The 14,029-nt window shown below is 43.9% G+C and overlaps 1 protein-coding gene across 1 annotated transcript in view; it reads left to right on the top strand.

The window, feature by feature from the left end:
- Window positions 1-11,447, top strand: part of myt1lb (myelin transcription factor 1-like, b) — a 38,850-nt gene extending 27,403 nt beyond the window's left edge. The window contains exons 4-6 of the mRNA XM_079641506.1: window positions 2,703-3,135; window positions 6,894-7,998; window positions 11,220-11,447. Of these exons, the coding sequence (XP_079497632.1) occupies window positions 2,703-3,135; window positions 6,894-7,998; window positions 11,220-11,365 (1,684 nt within the window). The 3' untranslated portion in view covers window positions 11,366-11,447. The remainder of the gene's footprint in view (window positions 1-2,702; window positions 3,136-6,893; window positions 7,999-11,219) is intronic.
- The last annotated feature ends 2,582 nt before the right edge of the window (window positions 11,448-14,029 follow it).

Raw genomic sequence — 14,029 nt, 5'->3', positions numbered from 1 at the left:
ATGTGACTGCTAATAAAGGCGCCGTGGAACGCCGTCGCATTCCAGCAGTCGCTCAACTGTCGCCCAAACGGGAGCTCTGCCTCTCCTGCCGCTCCCACCTCACACTAATGCTCCAGAAAATAGGGCCCTCTCTGAAACATTAACAGAGGGTTTTCTCCTGCATACAAGGGCCACTTGTTCACGCCCTCATATCATTTGTTCCATCTCATAATAGTGAGGATGCCTACTACATGACATTTGAAGTGTTCCTCTTTGTGATCTGAAGCTCCTTTCTTCTTTGATTGCTACCTCTCGTAGGGCACCCTCCTCTTTTATTTGATTCTGCCAGAGGACAAAGCAAAGGGAAGCTTAGATGGGTGTGTGTTCTCGTCTCTCCCTGCACAATACCAGCAGAATGCCGGTATTTGCTTTTTAAATTTTTAAGGCCACCTGATTATTTCTGGAATTTAAATTGCCAAGTGCAGCGCGTGGGACGCGTTGCCTGTGATCACAAACGCTGCAGCCAAGGTCACATGGCGACACAGCCAAGGTCACACGGCGACACAGCCAGGGAACGTGGGATGGCGGAGCTGTGGAGGCTTCCTGTGGCTGAGTCATCGTGGGGCTGAGGAGCGTCGGGGCAAACACACCTCTCACGGTGTCACAACAACCTGACAACGCCTCTTAGCATGAGCGTGATTACAAAACATTTACATAAGAGGCTCTGCAGTCGCGTTTAAACCGGAGCCAAATGTGTGTTCCTGTAGGTGGGACTTTTAGCAGAGTCAGGTTATTATGCATGCTCTCAAAAGACCTCTTTGTTTGTGCAATCTGGACCCGAAATATTCAAGTGCACTTGACGCCTTTTAAAAAATACAGTGAGCAAATACACAGCCCTATATTTATTATAAGCTTTCCATTAGCTCCAGCTATATTTAAAGAGTGATTCAGGTGTAGTCACATGAATGAATCCCTGTAAGCCTCTGAGTTTTGCTGCAACGACTGACAGCACATGCATCCTAGGATAAAGATGGAGAGGCAGGACCAGGAGACTGAGAAGGAGAGTGTCTATGTGCCATTCCCACATTTCTCCCTCTTTCCCTCCACGCTCCCCCTCCTCCTCCCCCCCACTCACCTATCCTCCTGCCAGCCCGCCTGCCTTGGCAGCCGCTAACCTGCTGGGACCGGCCTTTGATTTATTTGGAGAGGGCGCTGGAACGCAGGGGCCAGGATGAGTGGCATTTTAATGTGCTTTTGAGATGTTTGGTCACAAGCACTATTGATCACAGTGCCGCAGCACACACACACACACCCTCCCTCACCATCCCGCAGACCCTCACGCTGCCCTCGGGGAGAGGTCCGGCTGTCAGGCAGGGAATGAGTTTCCATGTGGGCTTAGATTAATGAAATGAGGCCCCAGGTTGCGGGGGGTGCAGGGGGTCAGACCATTAAGGAATCCCGGGGCCCGGGCGAGATTGAGCCTGCCAGCTGACTGTACCCTGACTGACTGATGGACGTCAGGGACGGAGGAGAGAGGGAGCGGGGGCGGGCAGAGAAGGATGGATAGGATATTGGACTGCTGGACACACTGACATTAAAAACTGGGAACAGTAATGGGTTTCTAAGACCGCGATACCACCTCACCGTGCGATAAGCCTTTTCTGTAGCGAGTCCGTGCCAAAAGCAGCACACATTGGCTAACTACCATTTTTCAGTCTCACCCGGAGCCTTGTGCCATTCACTCACATCAGGTCTCACTCTTAAGCAGCGCAGAGCCGGGGAAACATCCAGAGGTTGTAAACATAGGAGCCAGGAATATTTCACAGCCGAGTGAACATGCCCAAAGCGTGTTTAGCTCTCTGACACTCCAGCCCGGACACAGGCTTTATGGCCGAAACACTTTGCATAACTCGTCATCATTCTAACTGTGAGGGTGCTTTTGTTGGAATGTGCCAAATGTGCGCACACACACTCATACATGAATGTACACACAGCAACACACATTCTAAAGTCACTCACATGGGGGGCCAGGTAGCAGCTCGGGGCTCTCTGAGGTTTGATGAGTGAAATGGATTTAGCCCCTTTGATCAATAGCCTGAGCGAATACACAGATTATCAGATTATCAGATTAGGATCTGTCCCCTTGCTGCCGAGGGGAGCCGGAGAATACATTAAAACCTAAGGTGCCTTGGCAAGATTCAATTAATCAGGCTACAGGTTGTCTCCCCCCACCCCCTCTCCCCCCCCCCCCCCCTTACATTCACTTCCAGACATGTAGTCATGTTTTGGTGCGCTGCATATCGCTCTGGAACAAAGTGTTTGCGGAGCATTCACTGTGGTTTTCTTTTGCTTGAAGAAAAAATGGATGTTGCCTGAATACAAATTAATGCGAAAATAAACTGAATCTTCTGCCTTGTTTGCTTTAAAGATCAAGATTTTATCTCTTTTGTAAACTGTTTTCTAGAAGAAATGGAGCGTTTTATTAGAATTGCCCAGTTGTTAATGAGTACATGTCTAATTAAGATTCCTTAAGCAAAGTGTCATATTTTCCCCAGAAGAAGAATAACAGGCTGCTTTCCTTGCAGTAAGAGGCCCATTGTTCCATTGGTGTATTGGATTGTGGATTGTAAACCACAGTAACTTAACACAGAGGCCTTAATGCACATGAGCATTAGCATGTAAGGCTAACCGCTAATAGCTGCACTCTTATCTCCCCTCCGCAGTGTATACGGCTGCCCCCAGGCCAAGAAGAGAAAGAGCCTAGACAGACAAACCCTGGAAACGTCCCCCAAGAGGAGCACCTACCTAGATGACATGGACAACTCCACCATGGAGGAGTGCTACGAGACAGACGGAACCGAGGAGATGGACGACAGGGAGGAAGAGGAGGAGGAAGGAGCGGTAGAGGAGGAGGAGGAAGAAGGTGAAGTGCACGAAGAAGAAGAGGTGGAAGGCTACGTGGACTACAACGAGGAGCAAATGGAGCCCGAAGAAGGGGAGGTGGAGAGAGGGGATGGAGATGGAGAGGCTGAGGACGAGGAGGAGGAGGAGGAGGAGGAGGAAGAGGAGGAAGTAGAGGTGGAGCAAGAAGAGGAGGAAGAGGCTGATGAAGAGAGGGTGGAGGAGGCAGAGGAAGAGGAAGAAGAGGAGGATGCAGTAGATGAGGTGGACTATGACGATGGAGAGGAGGAGGAGGAGGAGGAGGAGGAGGAGGAGGAGGAGGAGGAGGAGGAGGAGGAGGAGGAAGGGGAGCAGAATCAAGGGCAAGGTGAGATCTCTTCGTATTAACAAAAGCACTTTCGAAAGGTGTTAGCAATGCAGCTAATGCACTATAACACGTTGTATTTCTTTAAAGGAAAACAGGTCTTATTAGGGATGTCACAATACCAGAAAGGTAGGTCGTACTACATAGTACCAATACTGTCGAAATGATACGATTCTCTACAGATCATAATTCCATCCCTAATATAAATATGTTATACTGCTGCGCAAACATTCCAACAATTTAAACAACTGTATTTTTTAAAGTTTCTAAAAAAAATTAGAAGCTTACATTTGAACATGTGATGATAATAAACGGCCGCTCAAAACTATAAGTTTTAATGTATACAGCTTTAACTCATAATAATGTAACCCATTAAAAATGTGCTAACAACAGCTAACGTTAGCCAGCTCTCCTCCTGCCCATTTCAACAACTGGTTTTCACATTATATGGACAAAAATGTAATATGTCGCTGAAGAGTTTACTGCAAACTTTTTAATTTTAGCGGACAACGTGACTCAAACCCCCAATATTTTTCTATCCATTTAAAGTGCTGCATTTGCATATCAGTGGTTTATATTTCCATATTTGTCAGGCTGACTTGGGGCAGTTGGACATGATGTTCAAACTCTGATTGTGTTTTTTACTGGAAAGAGATGAAAGACCAGAAACAACATACAGTGAATCAAGCATGGCTTTAGCAATACAATGTATTATTCTCACAGTGGTTGGTTATTTTTTAATTATTCATTCATCTGCACATTTTACTCACATACTGTTCAAAGCCTTCACTGTACAGCTGCAGTCTGCCCCCACCAGAACAATGCAGGAGATGTGGAGTAGCACCCAATTGTCTTCTTTCCTGATTTTGTTTTTATGAAGCTCTTTAAAATGTTTAGCACTTTAATTAAACTATCTAAACTGAGGCAAAAATAATCAGGATGCTCTTTTGTAATTATGTGAAGTGCTTTAGTCTTTCTCCTGAAGACCTCTATCAGAAACAATAGAGACATGAGAGCTAAAACTGGGACATGATCAACAGAAAGACTAACCAGAAAGTAGTCATTTTCATAAACAAGGAACCCTTCAGTAGTCTGTCACTTGATACATATTCAAATCGTAAGAATTTTTGAGATGTTGACAATCAAAGATTTTAATAATGCCTTCCCTGAAGACATGATACAAGAGCACCCTGCAGTTTTGGGACTATCTGCGCCTCCCGACGTGCCTGAGACCAGATCTGGCAGGTTTCTCTGGAGCAGACTCTGCCTTGCACCCCCGCATCACGATTAGACCTGACAGTGCCTTCAAGTCCAATTAAGAGTGAAGCTCTGACAGAGGAGTGTGTTAACCCTGCTTGGCGCGCAGCTCTACCCACCCAAAGTGTTGATGTGGCATCTCAGCAGCACAATGTGAATCTCCACAGACTGGTGTTCATTAGAGCCCACAGCCGAGGCCTCAGCCTAACCCCGAGACAGTGGACTGATGCCACTCTCTCTCCAAACTGTCAGCAGTGCTTCTGACCACGAGCATCAGCTCATTATCTTCCAGAACATCCTCTCATCATATTTTACTCAAGTAAAAGTAGCGATACAAATATTTAAAAATACTCTTTTACAAACAGAATTGCGCATTCTAAATTTCACTTAAGAGTACAAAGGTATTTTACTGTAAGAATTGGCATAACAATGTATTTAAAGGATCAAAAGTACTCGCTGTGCGTATGGCCAAATTCATATTCTTATATATTAGATTACTGGATTGTGATTATCGATGCAACAATGGTTTTATCACTGTTACTACAAGTAGTGCTTTTTTAAATCTTAACTTTTAATTTTTTCAACATTTCTATATTTGTTTAGTTATATGTTGTATCAGTTCATAATCTGAATTGTAAAGTAACTAGTAACTTAAGCTGTCAATTGGATGAAGTGGAGTAAAAAGTAAAATGTTAGGTTTTGAAATAGACTGGAGTATAAAGCAGTTTAAAATAAAATTACAGAGAATTGTACCTAAGAATTGAGTAAATGTACTTCATTAGATTCCTCTTCTGATAATCATGGTATTTTCTTTATTGGAATCAGAGGCTTTAACAATATCTTTAATGAACAGTATTTTCCCTGAGAAAGTCACAACAAATATTTCTGTAAGCTTCATTACCGTCGCTGGGCAGATCCCAATCTCCCAAATGTAATAGAGGTGACACTCTGGAGCTTCTCTGTTTCTCAGTGGCGTGCACATTTCTGTAGCCAATCCAGAGCCAATTCAGGGTAGGGCAGTCCCTCTGTTCTCTACTTAATCTGTTTCGCTTCCATATATCTTTTGTGTACCTTGATTGCTCTTCAAATTGCTTTCCTGTGCCATGTTTCATACCATCACAAATTAAACCCCTGGTGCAGGAAGCTGCTGTTAGGAAGCTTCCACTGTCAAAATGTGTGCCTGGTCATTCGTGACTGCTTCCTCTTCTTGCTCCAAAGCCCTCACCCCCCAAGCACCAATAGTGTGTTGCTCTCATTAGATTGGTATGTGTGTACACCGTGCGTACAGTACAGTATATGTTGTCATAGTATGCAGGCTGAATTTGTATGCATCATTATACATTCTGTTGAATAAATCAAGTTTACGTTTAAAAAGAAAAAGCCCATTGTTTAGATGGGCCATTCATATATAATTAAAATATGTTTGTTTATACATGAACCTAACTCAGTTGAAAATAAATCTACTTTTTATTCCACTGGCCAAATGTCTAGTGAGAATTCAAAATTCTCCAGCCAGCCAATACACTACCATTGGTTTGGCTGGTAAATGTTGCTAATATTGTGCTGTGTTTATTATTTCTGTTTGTGGTGGGGCGGGGGGTCTTGGTTCATTCTCTCTTCAGGAGTGTAAGTGGCAAATGTGACGCCGACGTGAGCGATGTGCTCTTGGTGGCTCAGGGCGGAAATGTGAAAGGCGAGATTGGAAGTGCTCCAGGAGTGAGTGCTTGAAATTACTGACAGAAGAGGTTCAGTAACCTTTTGCAGTCTGTCAGAATCAATTAGGCAGTGAAAGGAATTCTAAAGATACCGATGATTGAATGAAAAAAGAACTTTGCTCACAAACGATGAATAGCTACTGACTGGGGTTCATCGTGTTGCAGATGGAACATCATATTATCTATCAGATTTTCGACATATTTTAAAATCTTCTGTAAAAAAAAAAAAAGAAGCTGTCTGTAATCCAAATATATTCTCACAATGTTTTGATACAGCTGAACAATGAATACAATATTATCTCATTTGCAACTATTTGCAGAATTCCTCTTTAATATTATTACTCTAAAAACTTGATTTATTTTCACAAAGACTTCCAGGAAATAAGGGCAAATATATGACAGGCCGTAGATAAAGTCCCTGGTTTCATAGATTAGCATTTACCAGAGCATCTTTCTCTGGAACTTTCCCCAGCCACTATATTTAACTTCCTGTGCTGATTCACAATTCAGAACACAAGCTGCTGTTAAGACGCTCAAAGTAAATGATTAGGGGAAGCAAAGAGTTCCTTATCCAATTTAGATGGACCAAGCCCAGAAATCTGATTTAGCAGTAAAATACAATGACGGAAATGAAATTACAAGAGGTTTGTTCTTTCTTTCCAACAGAGGACGATCAGATGAGCAGCAGCGAGGGGGGCGAGGGGGTGGGCGTCCGTCGAGGCGGCGGCGGCGATGCCAGATCTGGCCCACCAGGGGGGAAGGACAACGGCGAAGAGTACGAGAACTACGATGAACTCGTGGCCAAGTCCCTCCTCAACCTGGGCAAGATCGCAGAAGACGCCGCCAACCGAGCCTTGACGGAATCTGAGTTGAACAGCAACTCCTCGAACAGTGCTGAGGAAGAGGATGATGACGATGAAGAGGAGGAAGAGGAGGAGGACGAAGAGGAGGAGGAAGAAGAGGAAGAGGAGGAAGAGGAAGGGGATGGACCACAGAGGGGGAATCTGAGTTTGGACGTTGACAGTGACGTGGTTCGGGAGACGGTGGACTCGCTTAAACTTCTAGCACAAGGTCACGGCGCGGTACTTTCTGACAATTTAGAGGGTCAGGAGTTTGAGGACGGCACGGAGAATGCTTATCCTCACAACGGGCACAATGGTGGTAACGGACAAGTTAAGATCAACAGTAACGGACAAATAGAAAACAGCGACGAGGAAGTTTGTTTAAGCAGTCTGGAGTGCCTACGGAACCAATGCTTTGACTTGGCTCGGAAACTTAGCGAAACCAAGTCCACTGACCGAAATGGACCACCCGGGCAAAACCATTTTCCGTGCGGAGATCCCAATCAACCGGCCCAGCATCACAACTACGGGAATTTCCACCAAGACGACAGGCGGTCGCTTGAAAGAAACTATTCCGACATGGATAATCTGTTGAAGCTGGAGGAGCAGCTGAGCCCACGCTCCAAGGCCTTCGCCAGTTGCGCGCAGGAGAACCGATATCACACCAACCTGCGGGACTTTGACGAGGACACGGCCTCTGTGACGTCGGACCGATCGGAAGAAGTGTTTGACATGACAAAGGGTAACCTGTCTCTGTTGGAGAAGGCCATTGCACTAGAGTCAGAACGCGCCAAGGCAATGCGGGATAAAATGGCGGCCGAGGCTGCCAGGAGAGACGGGGCGAGGTACGGCCATGACGACCATGGGCCACGGCACGGCTACGGTGTGGAGCGCAAAGCCCGGCTTCATGATGGTATGAAGAAGCCTTTCTACCATAAAGGTGAGTGCTTATTTCTCAATTGGAAAATAGACAATTGTAGACATGTTTACCTCATTTAACAAGCTCAGGTAAAATGTTTGTCTGCCGCTGTTTTGCTCTGTATTCTCATCTATCCTGTACTGAAGACAGCCCACATGCATTCTGGGAACCTCACCATAACCCCAGGACAAGCTTTTTTCAGCCAATTTGGAAATTCGCATCTCGGTAGCAGCGGGAGCGGCAGCAGCAGCTTATGTTGTTAAAATAGGCCAGCATGGAAACATCAGAGGGTAGGCTTGTCAGGCATAAGTAATGGCAATCTGCACGGCCTGTTAGGACCGCAAATCTCATCCCTGCGATGCAGCTTGGGGTAAAGCTGCCTATTTTTAAACCTGCGCAAGCACTCTGGAGAGGAAGCTACAAAACAGAGGCCTCTGCCTTTAGAGAGGATTCATTCTGTAGGGAACACGAAAAACATTGTACCCTTGTTTGTGACACTTATGACCTACCATTTAGATTGATGTTTACTAAAACCACAGAAAGACTAAAAGACTAATATGGCTAATCGTCGTAGTGCCAAGACTGCAGCATGGCATCAGTAGTAATTGTCATACAGTTAACTGGATGTGCTCGATGTATGCTCTTAAACATAGAGAGTTGCAGTGGCATTTCCAGCGTCTAATTTCATGCTTTCATCAACTCTTGATTGTTCCTCTCATCATTTCCCTGACTGCAACAATGTTCACACTAAGTTAGGTTAGATAAATTCCCCCCACAAGGAACATATCAGATTAGGCCAACCAATTAAAGCATGCTTATTTACAGCTGGGTTATATTACGCCTTTAATGCCACACGACTCACAGCAGGTATATTATGCGACTTAAATGCCACACAAATGTTAATTTCCAAAGCTTTCCGTGGCCTCTGTGTCTGGCTAATGTCGGAATAATGAGAGGACGCAAAAGACAGTTGCGTCACGATAACATCTCTCTTCGGGGGAGATAGTGGCAGACACTCGCTGACCAAGGTTCCTATGTGATTCATAAAACAGAACATGGAGAGGGGGGGGGGATCAGATAGGGGGGGGGGGGGGGTTAAAGGAAGAGCCCTGCTCCTAACAGAAGCACGGGCTGAGATGAAAATGTAACAGTATCAAAATGACCGATAACGAATGGCAGCCCAACTGACTGCACATTAATTATCCAGCGATGGTATGGTAATGGAGGCCATTTGCTATGCAAAGCGCAGACCGTCCCCAGCCACAATCAATATCCCCTGCTTTCTAATATGCCTTCCACTCTGCTGCTTCCACTCCCTGCAATGGAAGCAGGCGGAACACACGGCAACATCACGTAGGCCATGTGGAAATACAGAATGATATCCAACCTGCTGTTCAAACACTAAAACCCAATGTAATCTTTCTCAAAAGAAACCATTATTAAGATGCAGACCGAGTTCTTCATCACCACGCATTTCCCTGCCTTTATTTCACTGGTGCAGACAAGAGGCTGACATGACACAGCAATTCTGTACCAAACTCATATGCTCCTAACGTGACATAGATAGATGATAGCCATGGAGGATAATGAGGTGCTTTTTCCTGATGAATGAGGCATGGGATTTCATTTGGTGACTCATTTGTAATTGTGTGAGTAGGTGTGCTCCATGACCCTCAATGTAGTCCTTTCTCAACCCCCTTCACATGATTGTTCTTCTCTTACTCCACAAACTCTGCTTTTATTTTGGTTTGCCAGAAAGGGCCTTAGGTTGAGCTGCTGAGTTACACAGGCCTGTACAACTTTAATCAGTGGTCTGTCTTTCTGTGTCATGAGATAATGGCTGCTCCTCCGTCCACTTGGCTAATACTTGCTAGATAATGGTTTCTGTCACTCAAATGACTCCAAATTGATTACACAATCTGATACAGCACTATTCTCCTGTCTCTCTGCTGTGAAAATATATTAAAGGCCCTTATTGCTTCGTATATTATCCTAATTTTGATTTTAAATGGTAATGCACCCAACTAGAGCCATTGCAGGTCGATTGAAAGAACATTCCTCGACCTTGTTTGAGAGTCAAAGTGATTTAAAGGTGGACGGTTACATAGAAACAATGCCAGCTGGGCGTTGGTGCTTTTTGGTGGAAACTATATCTGATCTGGGCTTCGGATATATGGAAGAGGTTTTTGGGGAGGGAAAGACAATGAATCTGTGAGCATCGTTGTTGTGTGTGTGTGTGTGTGTGTGTGTGTGTGTGTGTGTGTGTGTGTGTGTGTGTGTGTGTGTGTGTGTGTGTGTGTGTGTGTGTGTGTGTGTGTGTGTGTGTGTGTGTGTGTGTGTGTGTGTGTGTGTGTGTGTGTGTGTGTGTGTGTGTGTGTGTGTGTGTGTGTGTGTACAGTATGTGCTCTTTGAACCCTTATTGTCACACTCACCTAATACACTGTAATTCATCTTGTTTGATTCTGAACTGAAGTGCTGAAATGCTTTCTGTTGAAGGTCCCTCGAGAGTCGCAATATTTCACAAATGTTTACAATTTCATTACGGTAAACAAAATTCATGATCAAAAGAGCCGTCAGCGAGCCAATTGTGGCATCTTTGTCTTCACTACGTTACTTTGAATAAGCACAGCAATAAATAATGGTCAATAAATAAGAAACTACTGTTTTGGTTACAACATTTTTTTTCTTTTTTTTTCTCCCAACATTTATTTTTTTTTGTTCTGAGAAAAAAGTCAGAATTCTGAGATTAAAGTCAGAATTCTGAGAAAAAAGACAGAATTATGAGATTAAAGTCAGAATTCTGAGATTAAAGTCAGAATTAAAAAAAACAAACATATTTTTTTCAAATCCTCCCAAAAAAAAGTATAATGTGGCCCTAATCCTCTTTGTTATAATTTACTGTTTTAAAACGATTTAAAAAAGCAATGCCAAATATAATATTAAATATATTGTTCAAAATTCGTTAGCGAAGAGCGCCATGAACCTCCTAGAAATGATGTCACTAGAAACAGTTTTGGAAAAGTCAATGAAATCCAGAACAGACGGACCATCACAATCCAAACAGTAAAACTGCAAATGTTTTGTTAACATCTGTTCCTTACTGATACAGCTGTTCACAGCTCTCAACACAATATAATACACTTTTAGTTATCCCCCCAATGGCATTTTAACTCCCTTGTAACCTTGTGCTCAGTTCAGCATTTCTCATGTGTGATCATCACAAAATGACTTTTTGCTCACAGATATATCACGTGCAGACAAGAAGGAGAGTCGATGTCCGACACCGGGCTGTGACGGCACGGGGCACGTGACGGGCCTTTACCCCCACCACCGGAGTCTGTCGGGCTGTCCGCACAAAGACAGGGTGCCACCAGAAAGTAAGCACTAGTCGTACACACCTATATATCCAACCGTCCTGTCCTCTGGTGATCAGGAATCGGCATGTTTCCTGTGATCACTGTTCTGTGTGATGTGTCCTTGCTGTTATGTGTTTGGGGGGGGGGGGGGGGGGGGTGAGAGTCAGACAGGTCACAGCTGCACTTCTCTTATGACCTTTTGCATGTGGCCATGGTTTTGCTTGTGGTATGCCTGCCCTGTGTGCCGTGGTGATGAGGTGGGAAATGAAGCCTTGGTGATGTGCAAATAGAGGCTGTTCAGTAATTGGTGGGATGGCCAAGAGCTGTCAATCACTGATTTACATGACTGCATGAGACTTTTTCCTCCATACATTGACTGACAGTTGGTAAATGCATATGCTAGACCCTCCAGAAAAACACGGGCAAAAATCCTTGATTATGCAGGCTAAAATTCTTGATTATGCGGGCTAAAATCCTTGATTAGGCAATTAAACATGCGGGGGTTTTATGTGATTTTATGCGGTGAAATTGCGGGAAGTTGCGAAATATGCGGAAAGTTGCAAAAAATAATAGATTTTTTTTTAAATATTGGGCTGTCTTATTTATTCTCTCTCACACACAACCTGCCACTAACGTTAAACCCCTTTCCTATTCAATTAAACACATTCAATGTTTATGTATTGTAAAAGCAATTGTGCTATTTTAAACACACACACACACAAACACACACACACACACACACACACACACACACACACACACACACACACACACACATACACTTCTCCGCCTCATTCTGTTTTCATTTACTCGTTCGTTATCTGACCAGCTTCAATCTTGTAGGCTACTCACTTCGTTTCTTGTAGCCCTCAAAAGGGTTTTGGAGGTTGATGCCTCTGTGAACGTGAGTTGTTTGGCTTTCTTGTCCGAAGCAGCAGAAAGTATTTTCGAATGTTTTAATGAATCAAAGTGGGTCGTCACCGTCGATTTTCTCTTATGCTCCAACACACAGTTGCACGGGGTGCTGAATAGTTTCCCCCCACTTTCGTGAAAGACATCGGGGTACTGCTTTGCCCGGTCTTTAGCAGAAATGTTCGTCTGTAAATGAGATGGATCAGATTTTTTCATCTTGGTGTTTTGTCTCTCGTGTGAGTTCCACACTTTCACTCTACGGTGTTGTTTACCTTCTGTGATGCGCGAGCTGATGACGTCGCGTCATCATCATCACTACTTCACGTCAAGACGAGTTAACTTTTTTTTTTCTCAACTTTGTGTGGAAAAATATGGGGATTATGCGGCCTTTTGATAAATATGCGCCCTTTTAAAAATCTGCGCCATTTTGCTGATTATGTGGTAAATTATGCGATCGCATAATCTCGTTTTTCTGGAGGGTCTAATTGGCAGTCCTATCTACTTGTTGGTTTCATCATTGTAAGGTTAAATGTGTTGCATGCTTCTTCTCATCAATATGTGACTGATAAGAAAAGGTTGAATGCCATGCTTTTGTATCTCATTTTTGTAGAGTTTTAATGTGTCTTCACCTTTTATGTTTTTCACAAAAAACTCCCAGCTGTTCCCAGATCTTGATAACAGTGTGCCTGCCTCAGTCATCCATGCCATACACCCCTGTATCTATTTGTATTCCTTGCTCAATTAAGTTCTGTTGAATAGAAGGGCCCTATCATACAGCATCTCTAAGCCACGGATCAAGTGAAGTGGCAATAAACATTAGCCTTGAATAAATAGTGAGTTTTGCCTTTGGAGATATTACCCTGGCTATTTAGTCTTGTTCACCTTGTGACAACTTCTCAATAAAAGCCCTTTTATACGTTTCATTGAGTGCAGCGTGAACATCCAGTTATGATCAGTCATGACCCAGACTGCAATCAAAATAAAAGAGGGTTTAATAATGACAAATAAATGAGTTAGCATTAAAGACGAGCAGTGTCAGCTGACTCTTGTTCTGCGGAGCGCCGCTCACATTCAGGTCCATCACCTGAGATGTCTCAGAGAAATGCAAAATGACTCAGAGCACTTGACCTTGACTGGGATCAAGAGCCCCAAAATGGAATTTGGAATGGACTTGAATTGATTGTCACTGGAGATGTTGGAACATGATGTCTCCGTTCCTCCTCCTGTTCCTCACTTGTGTTGATGGGGCTGACTTTTGGGGGGAAACGATACCAGTAATACGGCACAGGATGCTTTGGATCACAAAAAGTTAGTTTCTTGATCTTTGTGGCATCATCTTCGGCCCTTTGCTCCTCACTTCCATAGGATACTTGAGATTGAAACACACAAACACACACACACACACACACACACACACACACACACACACACACACACACACACACACACACACACACACACACACACACACACACACGCAGAGTCGTGTTGCTGTTTAGAGGTGACCTTCTCTGAGTTACCTGCTTTTGGTTGAGTTATATCTTCATTATCACCAGTCTTTGTTAATATCTGGTAAACAGCCTCATGCACACTTTGTGCTTCACTACTTTAAAAGTATGGATGAGCAATCTCATATGCAATATTGTGAAAAAGGTTTTCCAAGATATGGTGAGTATTAAAAGACATGAGCCTTCTCATTGCTATTTTGGCAACCTTGATTGTTGTACTTGCCATATATCTGACTCTGTTCATGCCAAGGCCTCTGAACTTTGTCAGGAAATACT

The sequence above is a fragment of the Notothenia rossii genome (genome assembly GCF_949606895.1).
Source record: "Notothenia rossii genome assembly, chromosome: 7".
NCBI classification, from domain to species: domain Eukaryota; kingdom Metazoa; phylum Chordata; class Actinopteri; order Perciformes; family Nototheniidae; genus Notothenia; species Notothenia rossii.
The sequence above is the reverse complement of the archived record's forward strand: the minus strand, read 5'-3'. Positions and strand labels throughout refer to the sequence as shown.